This window comes from Genypterus blacodes, unplaced genomic scaffold (assembly GCF_046128005.1).
Source record: "Genypterus blacodes isolate CSIRO-AG114 ecotype Tasmania unplaced genomic scaffold, CSIRO-AGI_Gbla_v1 ptg000103l_1, whole genome shotgun sequence".
NCBI classification, from domain to species: domain Eukaryota; kingdom Metazoa; phylum Chordata; class Actinopteri; order Ophidiiformes; family Ophidiidae; genus Genypterus; species Genypterus blacodes.
The window spans coordinates 79,102-102,629 of record NW_027466907.1 but is presented as its reverse complement, the minus strand read 5'-3'; the positions used below and the strand labels follow the sequence as shown (position 1 = coordinate 102,629).

Below are 23,528 nucleotides of genomic sequence, written 5' to 3'. Positions count from 1 at the left end.
CATTAGAAACGACTTCACTGAAAGCTGCAGTTATTCTCCTAAAAGCAGCCTGAGTTCATCAGCAACCAAGTAAAACACAAATACTTCACCCAGCAGCAGTACTACAGGGGAACAGTACTTCAGTCCTGCATTATAGTAGAAAGACTAATAACACACAGAATAATAGGAAGGTGTAGGACCTAAACTCTATGGCCGACATTCAGTCGTACATGCATCCTATTCCTGCTCTGACCTGTTCAGGTGTCGGAAAGTCGTGACTTCATCCGAGACATATGACACATACACACACACACACACACGAGCACACACATGCATGGCATGCGTCGGTGCCATGGTGACGGATGAGCGATCCACTGAACTTGCAGCGTTTCCGCTCTACCATGAATCTGGCAGCAGAAGCCTGATTTCCACAAACAACAAAACCTTAAGACAAAATTACCGCTAATTTAAATACACTTTTCTTATGCATTTCTTCCCAAATATCTGCAATAATTTTGGGTTTAATTGTTAATTCCATTTTAATGGCTGGATTGCGTGATTAAGGTGGTGTTTTCCGTAATAATCACAGGGCCCTAGATGATGATGATGATGATGATGATGATGATGATGAATGGAAAAGCAACAAGCAGTGCAGCTGTTTGTCGTTTTTCCCATTTTTCCCGCCTGGCCGCGCTGGAAGCCTGAACTACTTTCTCCGTTTGTCTGATTCCCTCCTGAAACATGGCAGCCATTCAACTCCTGCCCTAAACCAACATGGCCATCAGTCGACGCGGCCGCCCTTCTCTATCATTTGGCGCGGCTCCACTGCGATTATATCTCTCTCTCCCCCGTCAGGTCCTGGGGTTTGAAGCGAGAGAGCGAGTGCCAACACAAACGTTGTTCTGCAGGCTTTTACAAGGCGGCCGAGTGAGGGAGTTAATAAGCAGGTATTGGTTTTTAACTGCGGCCCATTTATTGCTTTGCCCTCCGGCGCGCAGCAGCACTCGGCTCCACCTTTTTCCCGTCCATCTGCCCATCACCTCTGCTGACCTCTAGCTCACTTTCTGCCCCCCCCCCTCCCGCTTTTGTCTCGCATCACCTCGTCCAGCAATTAACTTGCCCTCCTCGTCGGGAGTGTTTTTTTCCCCGCCGTGGTTCGCTGACTCCTTCGCCTCACCTTTGTCTGTACAAAACGATATACAAACGCGGCAAAAACCACTTAACAATCTGTCATTATGTCACTATCGATTGAGGCACTTGTGTGTGTGCCTGTATGTTAAACTTAAACTGCATCCACTTGCCGTTATCGACCTTTATCAAAAGTCAGACGCTTTCCCGCTATGACGTGATGAATATGATGCCATTTTAATGACATGGTGATTAACTTCTGACCCCCTGCTGAGTCAGTATTATAATATTTGTTCATTACACCAGTATTTGAGTACAAAATTACCATTCTGATGAGTTTTTTTCCTTCCCCCTGTAGATTAAGTAGCTCGGCCTCCAGGGCAGCAACACTGACATGTTGGAAACGGAACATGATTGGCTACGATCCCCACGTGACTGATGTGTTTGCTAGTCTGTTTGCTAGCTTGTTTTTACAGGGACAAAGAAACAGCGTGGGTTTGGGTTGGATGCGCTCGTTGTAACCTAAACCCAAACTGATCATAGTTAGTCATGGAACAGACTTGGTGGTTGAACATTCTAACAGCAAATACTTGAATCATTAAATCAGTATTGTGGCCTGGGGTTTATCAATTCATAGTTTTACATCATGGCATCACATGTAAAAAACTGAAAATCTGCATAAAGTGTCTGCTGCCAGCTGCTACAATCCAATTTAATGTGATCCCTGCCTTCAAAAGCCCATAACAATACAGCCAAAAACATTACAGGAGAGTGAGGAGCCTGCCTGAGGAGGAGAGAGAGGGAGAGAGAGGGAGAGAGAGAGGGGGCTGTGTAATAGCAGAGAAGAAGGCGATTTCATGTTCCTGTAATCCTGAAACCACTGCAGTGTTTCTGCTCCTCAGGGCCGTTTCACACCTACAAGCGGGGATAAGCGACTGACTCTCACAAAGGAGCAAAACGCCACCAATATAACACACTTATTCCACCAGCAATTAACACGGCGACTCTGAGCAAACAACACGCTTCCTCCTTGGAGTCGGGAGGCGGCAGCACAAAATACCACGTACGGCTCCGGTGGGATTCACGACATTCAAAGCCCTCCCTGGCCACCGGCCGATCCCGCTGACGGCTGCAGGGAGCAAAGGCGCTCGGCCGACAAGATTCTAGTTCGCCGCCGCAGCCAAGGAGAAAGGCAAGGAGGAAGCCAAGACCCTGAGCGCAGGGATCAAGGGGCCTCTAAATATCCAGGGAAGGCAAAGAGAGGAAGACGAGGGAGGGAGGGAGGGAGGGAGGGCTGGTCTTCAGCTCTCCTGGGCTGGAGGAGGCAACAATGGGAGCACATGGGAGAGGACGGAGGAGACAGATTCAAATGAAGGCCAAGCCACTGCATAAACACATACACACACACACACGCATGCATTTTGGTATGAAGCCATGTCTGATGGATGCATTCAGGTGGCACAGCTGGCTGTCATCAGGGTCAAAGGTCATGGAAAGGCAGCAGTGAACATGTTTGTGTTTCTGTCAGTTATTTGTGCTGACAGTGGTGAAGCTTGTGATGTTGCGCTCTGGTTTATTTATTTACAGAGCTACTTATGCTAATGTATACATCTGTCCAGTAGCTCTATTGTGTATTGTGAGCAACACGGAGCTGTGGCTGTTTCCTCAGGGGAGTGTTTTTTTTGTCAGTTTCTTGGCGTGTGTTTCTTGGCGTGTGGTGTGTGTTCTGCACGTTGACTGTTCAGGTGACACACTGAGTTTCACTGCAGGGATTCATAAAGTTCGTCCTGAGTAAACTTATAACTTTATGTAGAGTAGCTTCTATTCTCTACAGTTCTAACTGATAACTGAGATTCAGAATGATGAGCTGTGCCCAGCACACACACACACACACACACACACTCAGCTGTCATTCTGTAAAAAATGCATGCGGCAGAAGTTTTACTTTCTAAGCTCGAACTCTTTGTACTCTTTAACCACCTGTGACTGTGTGATTTTAATTACACACACACATGCGCACACACACACACGTCTCTCTCTGAATGGCCTACAGCAACTCATTAGCAATAAGCTGCCGCCTTTTGCTGAGTCAACAGTCACACTTAATTCCTCTTTAGAAAATTTAGCATTTTCAACTTTAATTCCTGATTCGCACTCTCGCTCACGTGAAGGCTTATTCTACCACACTTTCACTCACACACACACACTCCATCAAAGAATCAACCAAATATGTCTAGGCATCAGTACACACACACACACACACACACACACACACACACACACACACACACACACACACGAAGAGTTGGGGGGCGGCACCTTGGGGTGCCGCTGTGAGTGTGTGATTAGAGGAGAAAGGAGGCTGAGGAGAATCGAGGACACACTCACCCCTGTTAAGGTCTTTATGTTGTGCAGTGCATTCTGGGCTTCAAGGGCAGCTTTCCTTGTGTAAAACGTGACAAAACAGCAGCCTGGGGAGGGAGAGAGAGAGAGGGAGAGAGAGAGGGAGACGGGTGAGCATAAGGAGCAACAAAGAGCATTCTCTCTATTCATCTGTTTGGCATCACCTGTCGACTCTGGCAGACGCTGAGTGAATTTTAAGGATGCCACATCCTGGTGCAGGGGAAGAAAACACTGAGGTTTGTTTCAACACTGATGACTTCAGCCTCGAGGAAGCACTTGCACATTAAACACGCACGCACACACACATATACATGCATGCACGAGTAAACCATCCCCAAAAACAGGGGCGCAAAGGCGCGGCGGCAGGAAGAGGATTTGCTTCTTTATTATCCTTAAATAATCTCTGCAACACTTCCTCGCTTTCTCTCAAGGAAGTGTTCATGCCTTTAATTATTGAATAGCTCTCTTTGCAAACAACACACACACAACAAACAAAGTGACAGGGAGGGAGCCAGTGGACGGGGGGCTTTGCCTCCTCATTAATCTGTGTGTGCTCCCTGCTGTGTTCGGCCAAAATGCTGCAGTAGCGCAAACCTGCAGTCAGCCATGATGTTTGAGTGTGACTTCATGTTTTCATTAGACACACACAGCAGTAAACATGGGCCTGAAATCGAGAAATCTTTCCTATACAATAAGCGTATGGATCCATACAGCCAAGCATGAGCATGATAAAAGCTGTTTCTCGTGCTGCATTCGAGTGCTGATGGAAATAAGAGTTTTACAACATCTACCTGTATTTACAAGCTATAAATAGATCAATATTTTTCAAGCTGCATATGTTTGTTGGTTGTGATGTATGCCGTGACGTTTGACCCTTCATTCATTGATTTACAAGAAGGGAGAAATCAGGCCTAATATTGGCTTAATTGATTCGCCTCAATAACAAACAAACACACACACTGATGAATTTATCAGACACATTCCAGTGCTCCACGTCCCTGCAGCCTCACACTTCTGTCTGACTCGGGTGTGTCATTGTTTACATCTCCTTTGTTGTCTTTCCATTAGCGCTCCCCGGCCTGAGCAGGACACAAATCAGCTCGGCGTGAATGAGGCAATTTGCTTACGATTCAGTTGCCCATATCGCAGGCGTCGGCCCTTACGACATTTGCCCCGCAGTGCATCTTAGTGAAACCCAACAGTGAGCATCTGGAGCAGGTTTAGCATCTAAATCCCAGAGTCCCTTTGATGAGGCTGGGAGCGTAATGGATCTGAATTCCTGCAGTGTCCTCTGGGTGTCGGGGCTGTTGAATAGTTGGCCCATAGCCTGGCGTCGGCGACGTGACGTGTGTGGTGATTGGGCCACGGCAGAGCCTGTGTATTAGCGGAGATAATCCCCTGGCTAGTGCTTTCCTCAACGACCCCTGGCGTGAAACCCGTAGAGGGGTGGCACTTTGCTAAAACCCCCCGAGCTGCGGCATCGAGACTTCCTCTGCCAGATAAAGGCAGCGAGATAAGTCAAGAAATTAGTCATGACTGGCAGATATTAGTGGGTAATGTTCATACTTTTGATTTCATGTAGGTCAGCACGAAGATCTTGCACAGTTCCGCTCTTCCAGTTAAGTTCTGGCACTTCAGTTTGAATTCTGCTTTCCATTATCGTGATAAAAAGTGGACTCAGTGAGATTAGGATAAAACAGGACTAAGATGTCCTGTAGGGCGGAAAACTTAATCCTGAATTTATTAATATTTCTTACATTGATAATCAAAGGAATCTGTAATATGAAATGATCGCTTACAGTGGAAAACTCTGGAGCTCTGTGTAGCTTTGAGCCACGTTGAACTACTTTTGCAATACAGATTAATTTACGATCTGCCAGTTTTAATGCCTCTAAAACTGAATATACATAATTGCAAGCGTCATTGCTCTTGATCTATCTGAGTGCTAAACGTCTCGACAAACTAACTATAACATAGCTTTTTACATTCAGGTAAGAACCATAAAAGCACAGCAAGACAAAACACACAGCAGATAGTAAACAGAAAGTAATGAAAAGGGCAATAAACATATAAATACAGACGTGTATTAAGATTGCCATTTTTTTTACTTTCACTTCAAAAACTGAAGAATTGTGGCTAAAAATGAATTTAAGTCTGAGTTCTTCTTCAAAAACAAACAAACAATATATAGTGTTTGTTGCTGAGTGACAGGATGAGCTCAGTATAACAGGATTAATTTATGTAGTCCAAACACCAGCGTCAGTGTCAGAGCATAAAGGGTTAATAAAGTGGTGGCGGTAAGCGTCGCTGAAGTGTTGTTGTGCTTCCCTGTGAGGAAAGGTGGAGTGCTGTTGGTGCTTCTGTGTGCTCCCTGCGTGAACACACAGGGAAGCTTCTTAGTATTGCCTCTGTATTGTACATTAGAATTCTATTATAATTCCAATTGCACCTGGTTCCTAGCTTTGCCCCCTTGTGTGCCATTAGCAATTCAAATAGCGCTGTATGAGGGTTTGCTCGTAGCCACGCGCCGTGTATTATGATTCCTCTGGCATTTTTGCATGTCAGTGTATGGGAGGGTAAGCTTTTGGTGTAGCATTAGCAATTCTGACGGCACATAATGAGCACGGGAGGGCTGGCTGTTAGCGTAGCGTTAGCCGCAGCACGTTGTGATTCCCATGGTGTAGCCGGGCCTGGAGGCCATGGGGCGCGTGGCAGAGCGTCCCAGGTGGCAGGCTGTCAAGACGGGGATCAAAGAGCAGGGGGTGGACCTCACACACACACACAAACACACATACATACACTGAAGTTGCGCCTGATTAAAAGTCAGCACGCTTCGCACAGCAGAAAGCCAATGAGAATACACACAGAATTCAATGTGTGGACTTTTTATTTATACAAAACCTTCTCTACAACACTGAACACGTGCTGCAGACGAGCATGAACGATCTGTGTGTGTGTGTGTGTGTCTGTGTGTGTGTCTGAGCCTCTCTCGCAGCACAAACATTTACCTGAAGGCCGTGAGGGCTCAGAGCGGGGAGGTACACTCCGCTTGTGCTGTTGAAGCGAGACACTCAAAAACACACACAAGAGACACAGACACACGCACGCAAACCCTGAGTAAAGGGGAAAATGTGTTTTTTGTGTGTGCGTGCGGTAAAAGAAAGAGACACACAAGGAGGATGTGGGGAGAAGAAGGGCGGAGTGTTTGTGTCTGTGAGTGGAATGAAGAGCAGATCAGGGAGATGCCTGTTCATAAATCCTTTATGGCTGCTGAAGGGCCCCTTTGACTGAACGAAGACCCCGGGCCCAACACCTCTGTCAACACATCCACCCTCGCCCCCACCTTCAACATGGTGACACCAGCTTCACGGCTCAGACGGCGGGCGGCAGAGGTTTGTTTTTTCTGAGGCTTTTTGTCATCCAGGAATCATTCCGGTCTGATGTGCTAGAGCCTTGGAGGTAAAAACCTGTAAGCTGTTTCATGTTCTCTGTCAAGTTCCTCCCTCGCAAATTTACAATTTGAGGGTATCTGACGTCCCCAGTTAATCTGTTTTTAACAATAAACCCCTAACCAATGCAAGATAAGAATAGGTAGAAAAACAAGAAAACAATGAGCCCCTTTTCATTCCGGCTTTCAGGTTTAGGATGCACCCAGCGATCGTTCACTATTAATGTCTCCAAACTCCTTTGTGAACTACGGAAACATCAACAGTGAAATTTTGGGGTCTGTCCAGAGGCCCATTTGACCCCAAGCGGTAATTAGAGAATAATGACTCACTGACTTATCACACATTTCCCATGATTCTCCTCACAGAGTCCCGCCACACTCATCATAACTTCTATTTACAACACGACCCGACTATCCAGGAAGTCACTCTGATATTTGTGTTCTCATAAAAGCACCAATTAGAGATTTTAATCATTTTTTCCATCTTGCCTGTAATCTCAATGGAAATCTCGTCCACTTCAGATACCGACCATTATACTCAATACGATTATTAAGGTAATAAATCAATTTTTCCAGACTGAGATGAGGCCTTTTTAAATGGATTTATTCAGGCATGTAAACGTGCTAAATTTCCTCAATGGGACGGCTCTACTGGAGCTGCGATTACGCAACACGTCAGGAACACTCAGAGCAGAATCGTTGCTCCTTTGATGCGAGAGCGGGAGGAGATGACAGGGCAGACGTGGAATATGATGGAGGAACTGCGTATGGCATCGGTGTGGCTAAGCATCTCTGGAGAACATGGCCAGGCAGAGAAACATCTGGGCTAGTGTTTGGACAGCAGCTATGTAGCCATTAAGGTTTTGAGAAAATTATATTTAAGTTTATATGTAAATCACTATCCTTTCCAGTACCGCGCTCCATGACATCACCCTGCTCACAAACCCATAGAAGTCTGCTGAATTAACAAAGGTGAGGAGGGCAGAGGGCCTCTGAGCCGGGGGGCTGGACCTCTTTAATAACTTTAGCCCGGGTCCTTCACCCCAGGGTGCAGCACAGCACTCACAGTGACTCCCTCCTTCTCCCAGCATTGCTTCCTCAACTCCTTCCTGACCTCTCGGCTCCACTCCGCTGCTGACCCACATTAACGACAATCTACAGCAATTACTGCTCGCACGGGCCTCTGGGATTCAAACTCTGTCTCCCTGCATTTCCTGCACTCTCTCTCCATCTTTCCTCCTCCCCTTCCTCCTCCTCCCCCTTCTGCAGATGGAAACATCTCTTTATGTGTGTCATTTGGTTTGTGCCGAGGAAAGGCTGAGGGAAGAAACAGTCTGTAATACTTGCGGTGGTTGACGGTGTAATAAAGAACAGATTATAAGATTGAAAACGTGGAGCGGATGAGTGGAAGGCTGCAGACAACGTTGCATTTCTGGCGGCCACCTGGATGATGTTCTAATCCTGCTGGCGTAGAAACAACAGCACAAAAGCACCAATAAGTGCAAACTCGCAAAACATATTTGGTCACATAATTACTAAATCCAGACAATACCCATGAATTTATTGTCAATCATTGCGTTTCTTTGGATGTAAGCGCTGTAAGCTCCTCCCTATCCTTCCTCAATTCAGCCAACAACAAGAGCAAATTCCAGAAATCAAAGCTGTGATCTGGCCGAGCTGCAGAGACAAAACTCCAGCTACTCAACTTTGCTTATAACCCGGCAACTGTATGTGCGGCTGAGGCATGCAGAATAATAACTGCATGCACGGACACACACATTCACACACAAGTGGAGTTTCAAACACATTTGGGAAAAAATATGCATGAAAGGAGCACACCCACACACACACACACACACACACGCACGCACACACACACACACACACACACACACACACACACACACACACACACACACACACACACACATTCTGTGCTGAGACTCACTCACACACGCACACGCTCCCCTCTCCCATTAAAATCCACCTGCAGTTACTCTCTAATTGGGCCTGGGTAGCCCGCTAAAGAAAGCTAACGTCTAGTTAAGGCGATATAATTGGGCGCTCTGCTTTAGGAAAGAATAAAATAAATCAGTTCTCCCTCTCAGGTCGGCCTTGTCTCAACCGAATCCATTAGAGCGGATAATTGTCTTGGACGGCGAGCGTTCTCTCCGAATGAGAGGATACAGTCGGCTCGCGATTGGGAAGCAAAATGTCGACAACTGGAAGGGTGTGGGTCCCTGAATGCCACATCAGAATAACCCTGGCAGGGAGATTTAATCTTGACTGAAAATCAGAAGAATCATGGCAACCTGCATGTTTGTGTGTGCATGTGTGTGTGTGTTTATCTCCAGGCTTGAAATTATTTCCCAAACCTTCCACACACCACACTGGAGCACAAAGTGAATTGGATTTGTGCCGTGTTTGTGTTTCTTCAGCCATCAAGATGACATTTTCGGTTGGCGGAGGGTTGATGCTAAATCTATTCCAGGTCTCGGGGGTCAAACGCTTATCAAGGCAAACGTATTGATTGTGTACGTGCGTCGTCTATCTGAGAGTGGCGGAATGGTGGCGAGGCAGGGAAGGTTTATGGCGGTGCTTAAGGTGCAGGACTAATGAAAGCAGGGCAGGGGCTGGATCACAGCATGTTCTGACGTGGCTCCACTAAACTGTGAACAATCAAATCTTTATCATTTAAAACATAAAAACAAAACATGGGGAGAAGACTCTTGATTGGCTGTTGCTCACGATGAATTTGCTGAAAACTGAAAAGAATGGCATCGCAATACACCATCAGCCTGAGGCAGCTCTTATTTTTATTGTGGATATTCGCTTTTATGAAGAGCTTACAAGACACGAAAATGAGGAGAACATGCATAAAAAGGTGGTAGAGGCACGTTTCATGCAAGTGGAGAGCCAGCACGTAGGAAGGGCTGTAAGTGAAGGCATTGTTAACGAGACGGTGTTCGGCGTAGATGCGGAGAGCCCACAAACGCTGCAATCATCGTCATCATCACTGCGTTGGATTCAAACCGGCATATTGAAGGAATTATGTGTTTATTCGGGCTAACAGACCCCAGAGCTAAAAGCTTCTTTAAACATTTCCCTGCACTAAATCATTATTGATCTTGTTATTCTGAGGATATTATATTGTCTATTCATTTTTTTGTTCATATCTCTTTGCAGAATACAATTCCTTAATGAAGACATTAAACTCTAAGTGTGTGTGTGAGTGTTTGTGTGTGTCTCGGTGCTTCATGTGGACAGGCTGTATCATTAAGATAAATGACAAAACACGTCAAAATACACACACACACACACACACACATACACATGCAGCGCTTAAGGTTGGGTTATAGCAGAACTATTCTGTTTACCCCTCTGGCTCTCGCTCTCTCTCTTGCTCTGGCTGTCTCTCTCTCACCCCTCTCTCTCTCTCTCTGGCTGTCTGTCTGTCTGTCTCTCTCTCTCTCTCCCTCTCTCTCTCCTCCTCATTCTCTCTCTCTGGCTGTGTCTTGCTCTCTCCCTCATTCTTTCTTTGTCTCTCCCTCCGTCGCCATCTCTCTTTCAGCACAAAATGCCAAATTACTTCATTTCTCCCCCCCCATCTGCTTATTAACTCTAAACGCATTAAAACCAACAGCGGGGCCTCAACATTCCCTCGATCACCCTACTCAGCACGAACACACACACACACGCACAGTTATCCACCTCAATGCACACACCTGGGTCATAGCAAAATCCTATTGTTTATGTAAGCCTGCGTGATGAAGAGTGACAGGATTTACTGCATCGGGTCAGAAAACAGCCGACCTGGAAACGTACGCGAGTTAGTCATCGCTCATCTTTTTCATCTCTGTTGTGTTTTCTGTCCTGTTTGTTTGTTTGCATGAAAAGCTCACATGTTATTGCCAGATTTCGATTACACTTGTTATGCAGGTTGGCTGTGATCCAGTGAAGAACACATGACATTTTGGTACAAGTGAGCCTGATGGTGGCACTGTAGTGACCACTTCTACATATCCTGGATACCTTGTGTCTCTCCGCCTCCAACTGTACAAGCCACACCCATTTGGGGCGATATACCTGTACATTTTCCACTGTTTTGAAGTTTTTTCTGCATCTTCATCTCAGATTTGATCTTTATTTTGCTTTTTATATTTCTCACCATATTGATGCAGTTTGCTACCAAAGTTGAGTGGGCGTGGCTCATTGTTCTCATGAATGAATCAGTCTACTGGAACCTAAACCAAGCTGATTCTGAGACATTTTGGACCAGATCAATATTTATTTGCATTTGTTCTTACAAAAAAATGTTTCTTCACAATTTTGTTTTTGTGTAGTTTGTTATTTGCAGTGCTTTGTTTCAGGGAATAAAGAGAAACACTGAGATATAACATGAGGAGCAGTTTGGCATTGTTTTGTTAAAATGTGTATGTGTGTATTTTCAACGAACATTAACATGACTTCATACAGGAAATATTTGTTTTTTTTCCTATGGACTAACAATGTATAATCAGGCCTTTTTATTAAGGGCATAAATAGTAGAAATATTGTTGATATAGATTGTGGTGCTTGGATTGAAGCTACGTAATTTTTATGCCAAACCAGGAATTTTGTGCTTTTTTTCTTCAGGTCTTTAATTCTGAGTGAAGCAGCTTTAGACCATCATGGGCAACGATCAAATAGCTGAATTATAATAATCCACACACACACTCAGTGTGCAGTTTAAGCACATGTGCAAAGCTGCCTTCCAAGCAGAGCTCCAAGCCATAATTAATTTCTATCTTAGATGTCCCATAAGTATTCATCATTTTATTTATTACAATCCCACTAATGTCCATAAAACCTGGATATGTTGGTCATTTATATTACCTGTTAAATCAAAACACCTTCAGCTCAATCTGCTACAAATGGCTTAATGCAAAGATGTACATTAAGCAGTAGATGACTTTCAGAACACCTGAAACAGATCCTACTTCTCCAGATCTAGATCCAGATCCAGATCTAATGGTAGTGCGTGTTTTAGTTTGAAGCCCGGATGTACCGTCTTTAGTCTGAATGGTTGCCTATGGCCTCAAAATGTTGCAATAAAATAAAATAATAATTATTATGCAATAAATTGAAAATATATTGTGAAGTGCCTCGTCCCATGATTCACCTCTGAAAAATGTGACTTGTTCTGCTCACACAAGCACAAACCCACACACACATACAAATCGAGGTGAACATGAGCTGTTTGTGGAGGTAAAAAAAATCTCTGTTATGATCGGATGTGTTGATATGTTTGCATATTTAAAGTTTGTTTGTTTTCAAAAACCAAAAAGTCCCATGAGCAAATATACCAGCTGGGTTACTCGAGAGGAAATATTGTGTTCTGTAAACAGACGCTCAAGGTTTCTCGTCGCTGTCTGCTATCTGTGCAGGTGCGTCTCTGAGTCGAGTCGTGTCGCAGGGACCGAGTCAAAAAAACAAAATTATGATGATGCACAATGTCACCATGATCTACAAGGTGAAGTGCGAGAGAAAGTAAAAGCCAGGGACAGGCAACATGGAGGATAAGCTGAGTATCGCTTGTCACTCTCCTCTTCCCTCAGCTAAGATAAGATGGAGAATCCAAAGCCGGCAGACAGTTTTTTAAAGCAGAAGCGCTCAGGCAGCCACAGACTAATGTTCACGTCAAAGGGCCGAGATAACTCAGCCGGCACAGAGGCAACAAAGAGACGGGGGGACGCCGATAAGTCAAAGCAACACCTGCACTCGCTCTTCGCCCCTGAAACCTGGACAAACTATGAATACGTCTCAAACGCGATCAGAAAGCCCCACTCACTCACTCCCTCGCACTAAGACCTTTATGTGCCCTATAATATTTATGGCCTTAATCGCAGTATAATCGGGGGGGAGGGGGGGGGTTGAGTCATACATCTGAAGCACTTTAAGCGCTTCAACCAAAGTATAAAATCGCACTGATTTTGTTCTTTACAGTGTGAAAACCTTCCAATAGAAGTTTGCCTTAATCTAATCTTCCATTGCGGCCTGACACTACGCTACTATGGTGCTACATGCTTCGGCACCAGGGCCTGGCCTGGGCTACAGTCTTGATTCTCATCCAATTACTGCCTGCAGAATTCTAAATTATTTACATATTTATATCTTTTTTCTCCACAACTTTTCCAGGCGTTCCATGACTGCATGAACCCAGATAAGTGAGACAATGGGCAAATGGAAATATTTGGTATTTCAATTATTATATTGTTAATTGTTGATAAAATAGTTTAAAGCAGCAGTCGGGAAGTTTTTCTGAGCCTCAGTGGGAATAACAAACTCTTAAATTCCAAACGGTTATTTTACAAACACAACAACAAAAAATAAATAAATCAAAGTGAGGCTTGCATTGAACCGTGCGCCTGAGTCGCCGCTGTGGGCATCGGAGCAAGCTTGTCTGCCCCGAACGGCTCAGATCCCTTTCAAAAAATCACTGCGCTGCTAATTTAAAATAAACACACCGAGGGACACGAGGGGCCACAGAGAAATTACCGTTCAACAGCTCAGACGGCGAGGGGCCACTGATGAACGGGTGCAGACGAGGCCAGGCGGCTTACTTCACTAGCACTGAAAAAACAACAACAACAGCGCTCAAAGCCGGAGAATAACAAGGCCAGTAAGAGCCCAATCAAATGCTCCATTTCCTCGTAAAGCTCTCCACTGCGGAGCACGGAGAGAGACGGCGAGGAAAAGCCGAGGCGCACAGAGGGAAAGATTTGTCACTCAGGGAGGAGAAAAATAAAGGTGGCGGCGAGTGATACTCCCGACTCATCAACATGGAAAACAAGTCGCTTCAAGGGGAGAGGAGATGGAGGCGGAGATGTGAGGGAAAGCCAAGGACGGGAGGAGGAGGAGGAGGAGGAGGAGGAGGAGTACAACTATGGCCTTTTTCCTCATCAAAGGGGAGAGAGAGAAGTGGTATAAAAAGGCGAGTGACGTGTGAGCAGGGACGCACACACACACACACAAAAACATAAAGCACTAGGCGAGTGTGTGAGTTGATTTGTATCTCTGCAGTCTGGAGTCATGAGCTTAAATGACTCCAGAAAACAGGGAAAGAAAAGCGAAACGGACATGTACAGCAGGCGCAGACGGCCCACACAAGCTGGATTCACTCTTTTCATATAAATTTTTACTCACCAAACAGCAAATATGTCTGCGTCTTCTGAAGAAATCTGAACTCAAGCACCATTTGAGACAGCTGCTGTGGTGTTCTGGTTGGGCTCTAGGTTCTCAATCTGTAGTTTTTGGGTGATTATATTTGGCAAAGTGGTTGCTATGGTGTTGCTAGGGTGGTGAGTATGGCGTCGAGAGTGGTTGTTATGGCTTTTGATGAGGTCATTGCTATCATGTGTAGGGCAGATGCTGGGATGCGGCTCGGCGGCTGCTGTGGCGTAATGAGTGGTTGCTAGGGCGGTTGCCTGGGTTCTTCTAGGTGGTGACTGAGTCTGGACAGCATATTTGCTTTAGTGTTTATGTTGATTGTTAAAGTGTATGTAGCTCCGTATTAATGGGACTAAAGGGTTCTAACTGATGGTTTTATTCTGGATATTAAACCACATTTTATCACATTTCTAACACATGATGCTTTTCAATTGATTAATTTGAAATTCCAGATGATTTAATGACGTGTTTTGTGAACGTACTTGTTGCTACTGTAGATGCTTTGCAGCCCTTTTCTAGAAGGTGATTGACAGCTCACATTATGAAATGTTTGTCGGATTTTCATGTATCAATGCCCTATCAGGGATTCATTAATATAAATAAAGCCATAAATAAAGCCATCATGGAGTTTGTCTTAACGCAAAGTTTGTTTTTATGACGTGTGTGTAACTGTGTGTGAATGTGTATTTCTGGCCATCAGGAAGCCGTTTGTTTGCTTCACATTCCATTTTATCTGACACATCCAAACTTCTCCTGGAATGTGCTTTACGTTTGGATGGGAGCGACTGTCATCCGTCTGTGTGTCATCCTCTCCCTCTCTTTCTCTCTCTCTTCCTCTCGCTTTATCGTCTTTTTCACGGCTTCCTCCCACTCCCTGCGTCTCATCTGGAGTGTCATCAGCCCCCCGCTCTGGCTGATGCCTGTTAATGTGGCAGAGCTTTTGTGTGCCCGTTGGTTGCTGCCATCGCTATTGTTTGCTCTCACACTTGACGAATTCATCAAAGTGGAAGCAAAGCGAGCGGGAGAGAAAGGCTGCAAATCAGGCAGTTTCACACAATTGTCAGCGCGGTGTGGAGACTCTTTGTTTCTCGCGTTTGAATTGTGCATGTGAATGCAGAGTTCACTTTTTTCTGCCATTAGCTACGTGGGACGGCCCACCCAGGCAGCACTGTGTAACGTATGTATGTGTGTGTGTGTGTGTGTGTGTGTGTGTGTGTGTGTGTGTGTGTGTGTGTGCACCTTTGCTCTGTGGAGGGTTCTGGCTGCGGTCTCGGAGGATGTTGATCTGGTAAACGGCTCCGTAGGGCTCAAACAGCTCCTTCAGCTCCTTCTCTGACCAGGAGCGCGGGATCTGGCCCACGAACATCTTGATGGCGTCCGGGTCCGGTTGGTCCGAATGCTCCAGCGCTCCATTCATCTTACCGGCTGTGCCGTTACTGTTGGGACAACAAGGACATCAATAATTTTAGGTTCCAGTTCCAGACAGCACCGGTAGCTACGTTCACATACTTCATTCAAATAATAGTATAAATGATGAACATGAACACAAAGCAATGCTGCAAATGTTCCATTCAAAGTCAAGTATCGGAATTTCATAGTTGAAAATTGCAACCTTGAACCGTGCCACATCTGACAACAACAAGGAAGAACCCCTGAGAGCGCTTTAGTCGCCTATCTCGTCTTTTAACTTATGAACCTATTACTGAATAAATTCATTGAACTGAAATCATGTTGGTTAATTCATTGTTTCTGAGTTAACTTTTGCACACTCCTGCTTAAAACACTGCAGCATTTAGATTAGCACACAGAAGTCAGTCTGTGCTGTGCTGTGTAGTGTACCGCACACATCATAGCCATCACGGCTCGCGGTCTATTTAAGATGGCTGAAAACCAATTTAATGAAACCAAAGTCAATGGCAGCACTGCTTTATTGCTCCACTTTCTCTTTTGTTATTCTCGGCAGGAGAGAGAAAGAGAATTATCTTAAGAGGCAGAAACAAAACAAAGCCAAATCCCCGGCTTGGTTAGCTGACAACACTAATACCAGCCCATAAAGCTCGGCAAGACGGAGGGAGAGAGAGGGAGAGGGAGAGGGAAAGGGAGAGGAAGAGAGTGAGAGAGAGAGAGAGGGAGACATCCAGACCTTTGAACGCGAGCCATCCATCTTTTGCAAAAAGAGCCCAGGCGCTCAGCAGAAACGCCCAATTCTTTAAAGGACTTAAAGGACATGTCAAATAAAACGCCAGAGCCGCAGAGAGAGTCAACGAGCCAAAGTCGTGTTAACAGTCCTCGGGGCAACAACCGCTCTTCGCTAAGCTGTCCGATAAATCGCGGGGGGCCCCGACGCCGGTGAGGGAGCCCCGGGGGCGGCGGGTGTGTGCAGGGGGGTTGGGGGGGGAGGAAGGAGGCGAGGAGTTACTGCCACGACCGCAGTTTGTAGACGTTAAGCGCGAGAGGAAAAGATCAGACACGAAGAAGCGAGCCTCCTCCCCCGGTCCCTGGGTTCAAACCTGCACATCCATCCCTTCACCCTCTGACTAACACACACAGAAGAGAGAGAGAGAGAGACAGAGCGAATGTGCAGAGGAAGAGTGATGAGAAACAATCGCTCATTGTTGGATGTTTATGCGAGGCCTGTGGGTACTGAACGCGTCCACAGGGAGACGACACAATAGCCGGTGTCAGAGGAGGCCATTCCTCCAGCGCCTCGCTCACCCAGCACACTGCACACCCTGTCCTCTCTACACCGCTCCCCCCGCCCCCTGACACAATGGACGGCCTCACCACAGTGGCCTTGAGGCGTGCGAGCGTCACAGCCGCTGTCTTGTGCAGATTGCGCTCCTCGTCTTTTCCTGAGGTGCTTGGAAGTGGCGCACAAAAGGAGCGCCCCCGTGGCCAAGACTGACAAGGTGTTATAGCAGGGAGACACAGCTTCAGTGTGTGTATACAAGTGTGTGTGTGTGTGAGGCTCAGCAGGAGTGTGTCCTGGGGCTCGGATTAAGTCGTTGAGTGGATCCACTCCTGCCATCGCCTCTCCATCTCTTCCTTCCCTTTCTCTCCCTCTCAATTTGAGCCAATTGTTTGCCTTAATGGCTTAACTATTGCTTCCATCACTCCGCTCTTCCCGCAGCACCGGGCCATGACTGAAGGCTGAGCCACAGTGTGTGTGAGTGTGTGTGTGTGTCTGGATTGGACTGGAAGCAGCTGCTCGGAGCTTCTATTCCCTCAGCTCACACTTGCATCAGACATGAGTGTGGTTCATCCAAACTACAGCCGCACAGCGTCGAGCATAAAACCTTATGGCACATTAACACTTTATTCATTCATTACAAACTCACAGGCTAAACCTCTGGACACTACAGAGGCAGACTGTGCATCAGAGTCTCAGCACATTTCATTTCTTTAATTAAAATAACACATAGTGGAAAATTCCACAGAGTGACGACGACAGCCGTCAACATCAAACCCAATGTTCCAACGTCCTGCTAATTTGCGAGTGCGGTGATTTATCAAAGTGAAGTCCTATCAAATCTAAAGAGGAAGGTTTGGAGCTTTAATTCTAAATGTATAATCAGTAATTATGACATAAAGGAGGAGATGTTTGGAAGATTTAAGTCCAAGGTTTAGATTTAATTTTGCAACTATAAACTCCAACTCAAATGAAATATTAGCCACAACCCCAATACGTCAAGGTAGACCATGACAAATCTCCTCATCGTCATACAACTTCTTTAATATGTGAAAATGAACCCAGAGACACAAAGAGCAAGAAAGGGAGAGAGTGAGAGGGAGAGAGAGAGAGAAGGATGGAGACAGAGAGAGAAAGGTAAATCTGAGCGAGACAGGGGAGAACAGAGGATGAGGAAGAAGAGGGATGCAGATGAGTCAGGTTGAGGAGTAAGCACAGATCAGAGCTCAGCATGGTCTCTCTGTCTCACACACACACACACACACACACACACACACACATGATACAGTTGGGCCTGGCTGCATTGATCCCCTGCTGTTTCTCCCTTCTGTTTCTGATCTGAAACACACATCAGCTATGACTCCGTTAACCTCTCTGACACACACACACACACGGCTGGCTGTCACACACGTTGTCTCATTGGCGGTGTGTTTGCAGGAAGTGTAACGGTCCCACGGGGGAACTAATCTTGTTGACAACTGGAGTGAGAAACATCAGTTCCCCCCGAGGGAGTGAGTCAACCAAGGTCAACTCACACACACCTACACTTACACACACACACACAAACATTTACACCTAGACAAATGGGCCAACATGTTATCACACACACACAAATCCAGTTGCTGAAACTCACAGACTCAACAGATGCATAAACCAACGTCTGAAGGTAGACACACACACACCGGACACACACACATACCAACAAATCCAATCCCTTATGATCACATTCACACACACATACATAAGACAAATTCAAGTGAAATCCATACACACATAACATGCAGCCACACACACACGGTAGACACATGCACATACACACCTGTCACACAGCTACACACACACCGAATTCAGGTGAAATGATGTGATTGCAGGATTTTTTCCTGATGTTTCTTTGACTTTGGGACTTCAGTATATTTTCCATGACTACATACTAAACACACGCGTGTACACACACACACACGACAGTGAGCGAACTCTGCGACATCACGCCCACGTAGGAAAATGTTTCCTGTGTTCATTACGAGTAAACGTATGGATACTTCCTCTGCGGAAGCTTTGATGGAGACAGAGTCTAAGAATAACCGAGCTGGGACTGTGTGATTGCCTTCACATGTGTGTCTGTGTGTGTAGGTGTGTGTGTGGCATGTGTCTACGTAGCATCTGTGGTTACCATGGTGACGGTGGCAAATGCGACGCGGGGAAACGATCAGATAAATGTCACGGCAGCTAATGAAGCTGCACCGGTGCCCCGACGCTCAGCTAGCACCGCGCTAACGAGCTACAGCACGCCACCGCCCGCTAATGAGAGAGGACACACACACACACACACACACACACACACACACACACATTTGTGATTGAAACACACAAGGATACAAGTGAAACAGGAGTCACTGTGCTGATGTTTCTCCCCATGCACAGGCTGCATATCACACATCTGCAGCAGGTGAAGCTGCGATGGTATGGAAGCTTTGATTAGCACAGAAATGAGCAGTGACAGAAGCAAAAATGCCTCCTGAACTCAAAGTCCCCACCACTAAATCCACTACGTAAGGCGTCAACCTGTTGGGGTTTATTCCACAATAATCACCTGCAGACAGTATGTTAGCTTAGGTTTGCCAGCTAATAGTAATAACACTTCACTGTTGGTAAAACAAACATATAATAATATTTTAATGAATGAGGCTCACCAAAGAACAGTTCGTACTCTACAGTTTGTTATCTATATGTTTTATACCCGCCCACACACACACACACACACACTCGTCAGGCCTGTACCTCCACGTCCTTCCGGGCAGCCTTGGCAAATGCCGAGATGAAGAGCAACCTTGCATGCGGAGGAGGAGGTGAACTCTGAGCGAGTAGCAGAAACTTTAGAGCTGTTACCTGCTCACTTACTTACTTCCGTCCTATCAAAGGCCTCAAACATCCAGACAAACAGAACACAAACACACAGTTTAAACACTAGCTCTGATTCATTGTTTGGAATATGGTTTATCAGGGGTTAAACCGGGTCGGGATAACCTTGAATGCCCGCCTGACACCTATGATAAATAACTGAATGCGTTAAGCTCATCTGGTGACCGAAATCAATAAATTTGTGTTTGCCGGGACAGGAATGTCTGTGTGTGTTTATAACGGAGGGATTAGGAGATTTGCTCATTTTCCCGGAAACTGGCACAGCGGGAGAGGTCGCTGAGGTCGGAGAAATCAATCCATGTCTTCCTGCTTGGCAGCGCCAATGTGTGGAGGAAATTTACTGCAAATCCGTCCCGTTTGTCTTCCAGATAAGCTTATCATAAATAAAGGAAGAGAGATGGACAAAAGGAAGGAGGAAGCGATGAGCTAGCTCGCCCGTTACGCATTTCCACGACATTTGATTAATCAGATTAAACAAATACGTTAAAAACTACAAAGAAATCCTTGAATCGTCTCCCAGGAATCATACTTTTGAGCTTACGTCAGTCTGACCTGGTGTTTCTCTCTGTCTCTGTGTGTGTGTGTGAGACAGGGGGAGGGGGGCAGGAATTAGAGCGTCTTAGCGCAGCAGCAGCAGATTGGTCAAATCCAGGCAGCAGCAGCAGCAAAAATTCCTCCCTAATCTTTCGCACACTCCCTCAATTCTTCTTCACCCCCCCTCCTCTCTCACCCATATCTAGTTGCTATGGGAACAGCCGTGTCACATGGGTGGAGGGGGGGCAGGAGGAGAAGGCAGCCGGGGATGGGGTAGCGGGGGTTATTATTGGGCGTTGAGTAGGCGGGTGTCTCTGTGGTTGACGGTGCCACCAAGATGCGCGCTTGCACTCCTGACTGTGGTTGTTAGGTTGCAATGTGTCATCACTCCTGTCACACACACACACACACACACACACACACATTCACTCGCACTCAGACACACACATTTTCTCCAGCTTTCCTCTTCCAGATATCTTATCTCTCAGTGGAAAGAGCCTTGAGCTCCGTGTCCCCTTTCCTCCGTCGACTCCTGTTCCACTCGTTCCATCTCTGGTGTTTGTGGGCTTAATGAGAAACAGCTTGTTTGTGGCGAGAGCCTGCGTGCGCGTACTGGCGCCCACGTGATGAAATGGCAGCGGCTCTGATTGTCTGGCATGGCGCTGCGGCAGCATTCTGCCAAAAGTCATCATCTGACTCGCCGACGGGGATGATGGCCCATTTGACTAATGCTTCTCCACAAAACGGGCCAACAAAGCCGACCCAAAGACAGGGGGGATGTTGGTCGGATCACATCAGAACGGTGCCGGTTCAACCCAGAGACACCGATCGAAATAAGTCACCTGGGCCTCTAAAGCTTCCTTTTAGTGTGCGTGTGTGTTGGAGTAAATGGTAGCCACTGTGCACCAGCATAACCTGTAGCACCTTCACCGATGTGAAGTATTATAATTCAACAATACCTCCCTGCGGTGAGTTCACGCACATCGGCCGTGACACTTCGCCACAGTGACGTAAGCAGGGCAGGGGCGAGAGAGATGGACAATGCAGAGAGGGAAAGAGGGATGCGTTCCAGCTACCAACACCGCTGATTTAACAACAAGTGTATTTGTTGTCCTGGCTTCAGAGGACAGTACAGCGCAATTATGCCCCATTGTGTGTAAACCTTTACGCAGTTTACAACACAAAGGTTACAAAAGCACAGTTATCACCTCTATTAGCATTTGGCGAGGCCTCCGCTTTCCTCTGTAGGGCTCCTAAACACACACGGAAACACACAAACCGCCAAAATTGTAGGTGCAGTGTTCTTGGAAGGGGCACTCGAAGCGGACGAGAGACAGAAACTGCTGCTGACACTTTATTAAATCACCAGCACTGCACTTTAAACACACACACACACACACACACACACACACACACACACACACACACACACACACACACACACACACACACACACACACACACACACACACACACACACACACACACACACACACAAGAAGCGGGAGGCGTGGTCGTAAAAGTGGAGGGGAGTTGCTCAGAGCCAAAGCAAAGAGGTGAAGTTCAGCCAGTGGAAGAGTTTTTATTGGCTCACATGGGACAGCAGAAACGTGTGTGTGCATGTGTGAGTGTGTGTGTGTGTGGTCGAGTCCAACAAAAAGAAGATAGGTTGCAGAAGGAGCAATGGGAGAGACCACAAAGGAAGAAAAGTCGCCATAACTCCAAAGCATGAGAAGAACTGAGTGATTAGTAAGGTCCATAATAATCTGAAATGTAGGTTCAGGGTCACAGCAGGTCTAGATCCTAAAGTCTGACCTCCGGAGTGCTATAAGACCTACAGCTGAAGGTCAAATCCCTCCAGAATGCTATAATCTACAAACCACAACCAGTGTAAATGTAATATCCCACCAAACAGTAACATTGTGTCAAATCTCCAGCATATCACTTTAATATCAGTACCTTCTCTCATTTAATCAGTACTGAGTGGATGTTAATGTGGTCAAAGTGTGAAAACCAAGCCACCAAAATGTAGATTTGATTGAAGAAAGCAACAAGCCGGGAACGTCACACACTTCCTGTCACATCTGGGAGCTCTTGGGTGTGAAGTGTCACTTCCCTCCTAAATCACGTCATGGTGGGATGAGAGCGTTTGTGACTGTGCGTGTTTGCACACGACCTTAAAGACGTAAATCAAACTGGGGCAACGTGTCCACGTGTACAACACGCTCTCACATTCTCTCTCTCTCACACACACACACACACACTCAGTGACCTGGGCTGCTCTCCAGTGTTTGCCTGCTGTGATTCATGTGATCTCAGACGTGCTTTGGCAAACCTCCTTTCTTCTCTCTCTTCTTTCTCTTCCTGCCACTTGTTCCCATATCTCTCTTGTTCATTTTCCCATTGGAAGTTGAATTACTTTGCGGCAGTACTGAGTACTGTTACTAGACAGTATTTCTATTTCTGTTCTTTTCTCTGCTGCTTTTATCTGACAGCTGTCGTTACTTTGCAGACTCGTTACTGTTACTTTGTCTTTTATGTTCATCACGACAGAAGTTCATACATTTCAGCTGTTGTCAGGTCTTAGATTTACAAAATGTTGACGTCCCAGGAAATCGGAAAGATATTCCAACTTTTGCATCCTTATTTCTACAAATCAAATCTATTATCATAATTATTATAATCATTATTATCCTATAGCAGTCAATCCCTAAAACCAGAGATAAGAGGTTTTCAGTACTTTGATTTGTACATTTGTTTTTGTAAAAATGCACTCAAGTATGACATTAACTTGAAGTGGAGGATTTATTTGATTTGATATGATTTGTACGGTTGCTGCTTTGACTGAGCTAAAGGTCAGGAATACTTCTTTCTGTATCCTCTAAAACAAATGTTGGGATTTGTTTTGACTTCAACAAAGCAGAGAAACATAAACCATGAAGTCTGAAACCTCTCCAACGATTTTGTCCTCTGGTTCTGTCGTGTCTGTCACTCATACATCAGTCTGAAGGTTAATTTGTTCATTATGTATTAATTAATAACATTCCCGCGTGTGATTAGCACTTTCACACCATCTCTCTCTCTCGCTCTCTCTATCCCTCTTCCTCTCTCTCTCTACCCCCCTCTCTCCACCCCTCGCTCGCTTTCTCTGTTCTCTCGCTCTGTGCTCGTCTGATTCCTTAAGTGTGCTGTCAGCATTAAGGAGGAAATCACTAGCAC

General features: G+C 45.9%; 1 protein-coding gene across 7 annotated transcripts in view; it reads right to left on the bottom strand.

The window, feature by feature from the left end:
- Positions 1-23,528, bottom strand: part of LOC143008331 (CUGBP Elav-like family member 2) — a 144,608-nt gene that overhangs the window by 42,168 nt on the left and 78,912 nt on the right. For all 7 annotated transcript variants that reach the window (XM_076160043.1, XM_076160041.1, XM_076160042.1 and 4 more), the window contains 2 exons: positions 15,407-15,603; positions 3,496-3,578 (listed from right to left, as the gene is read on the bottom strand). In XM_076160043.1, coding sequence (XP_076016158.1) covers positions 3,496-3,578; positions 15,407-15,603 — 280 coding nt within the window. The remainder of the gene's footprint in view (positions 1-3,495; positions 3,579-15,406; positions 15,604-23,528) is intronic.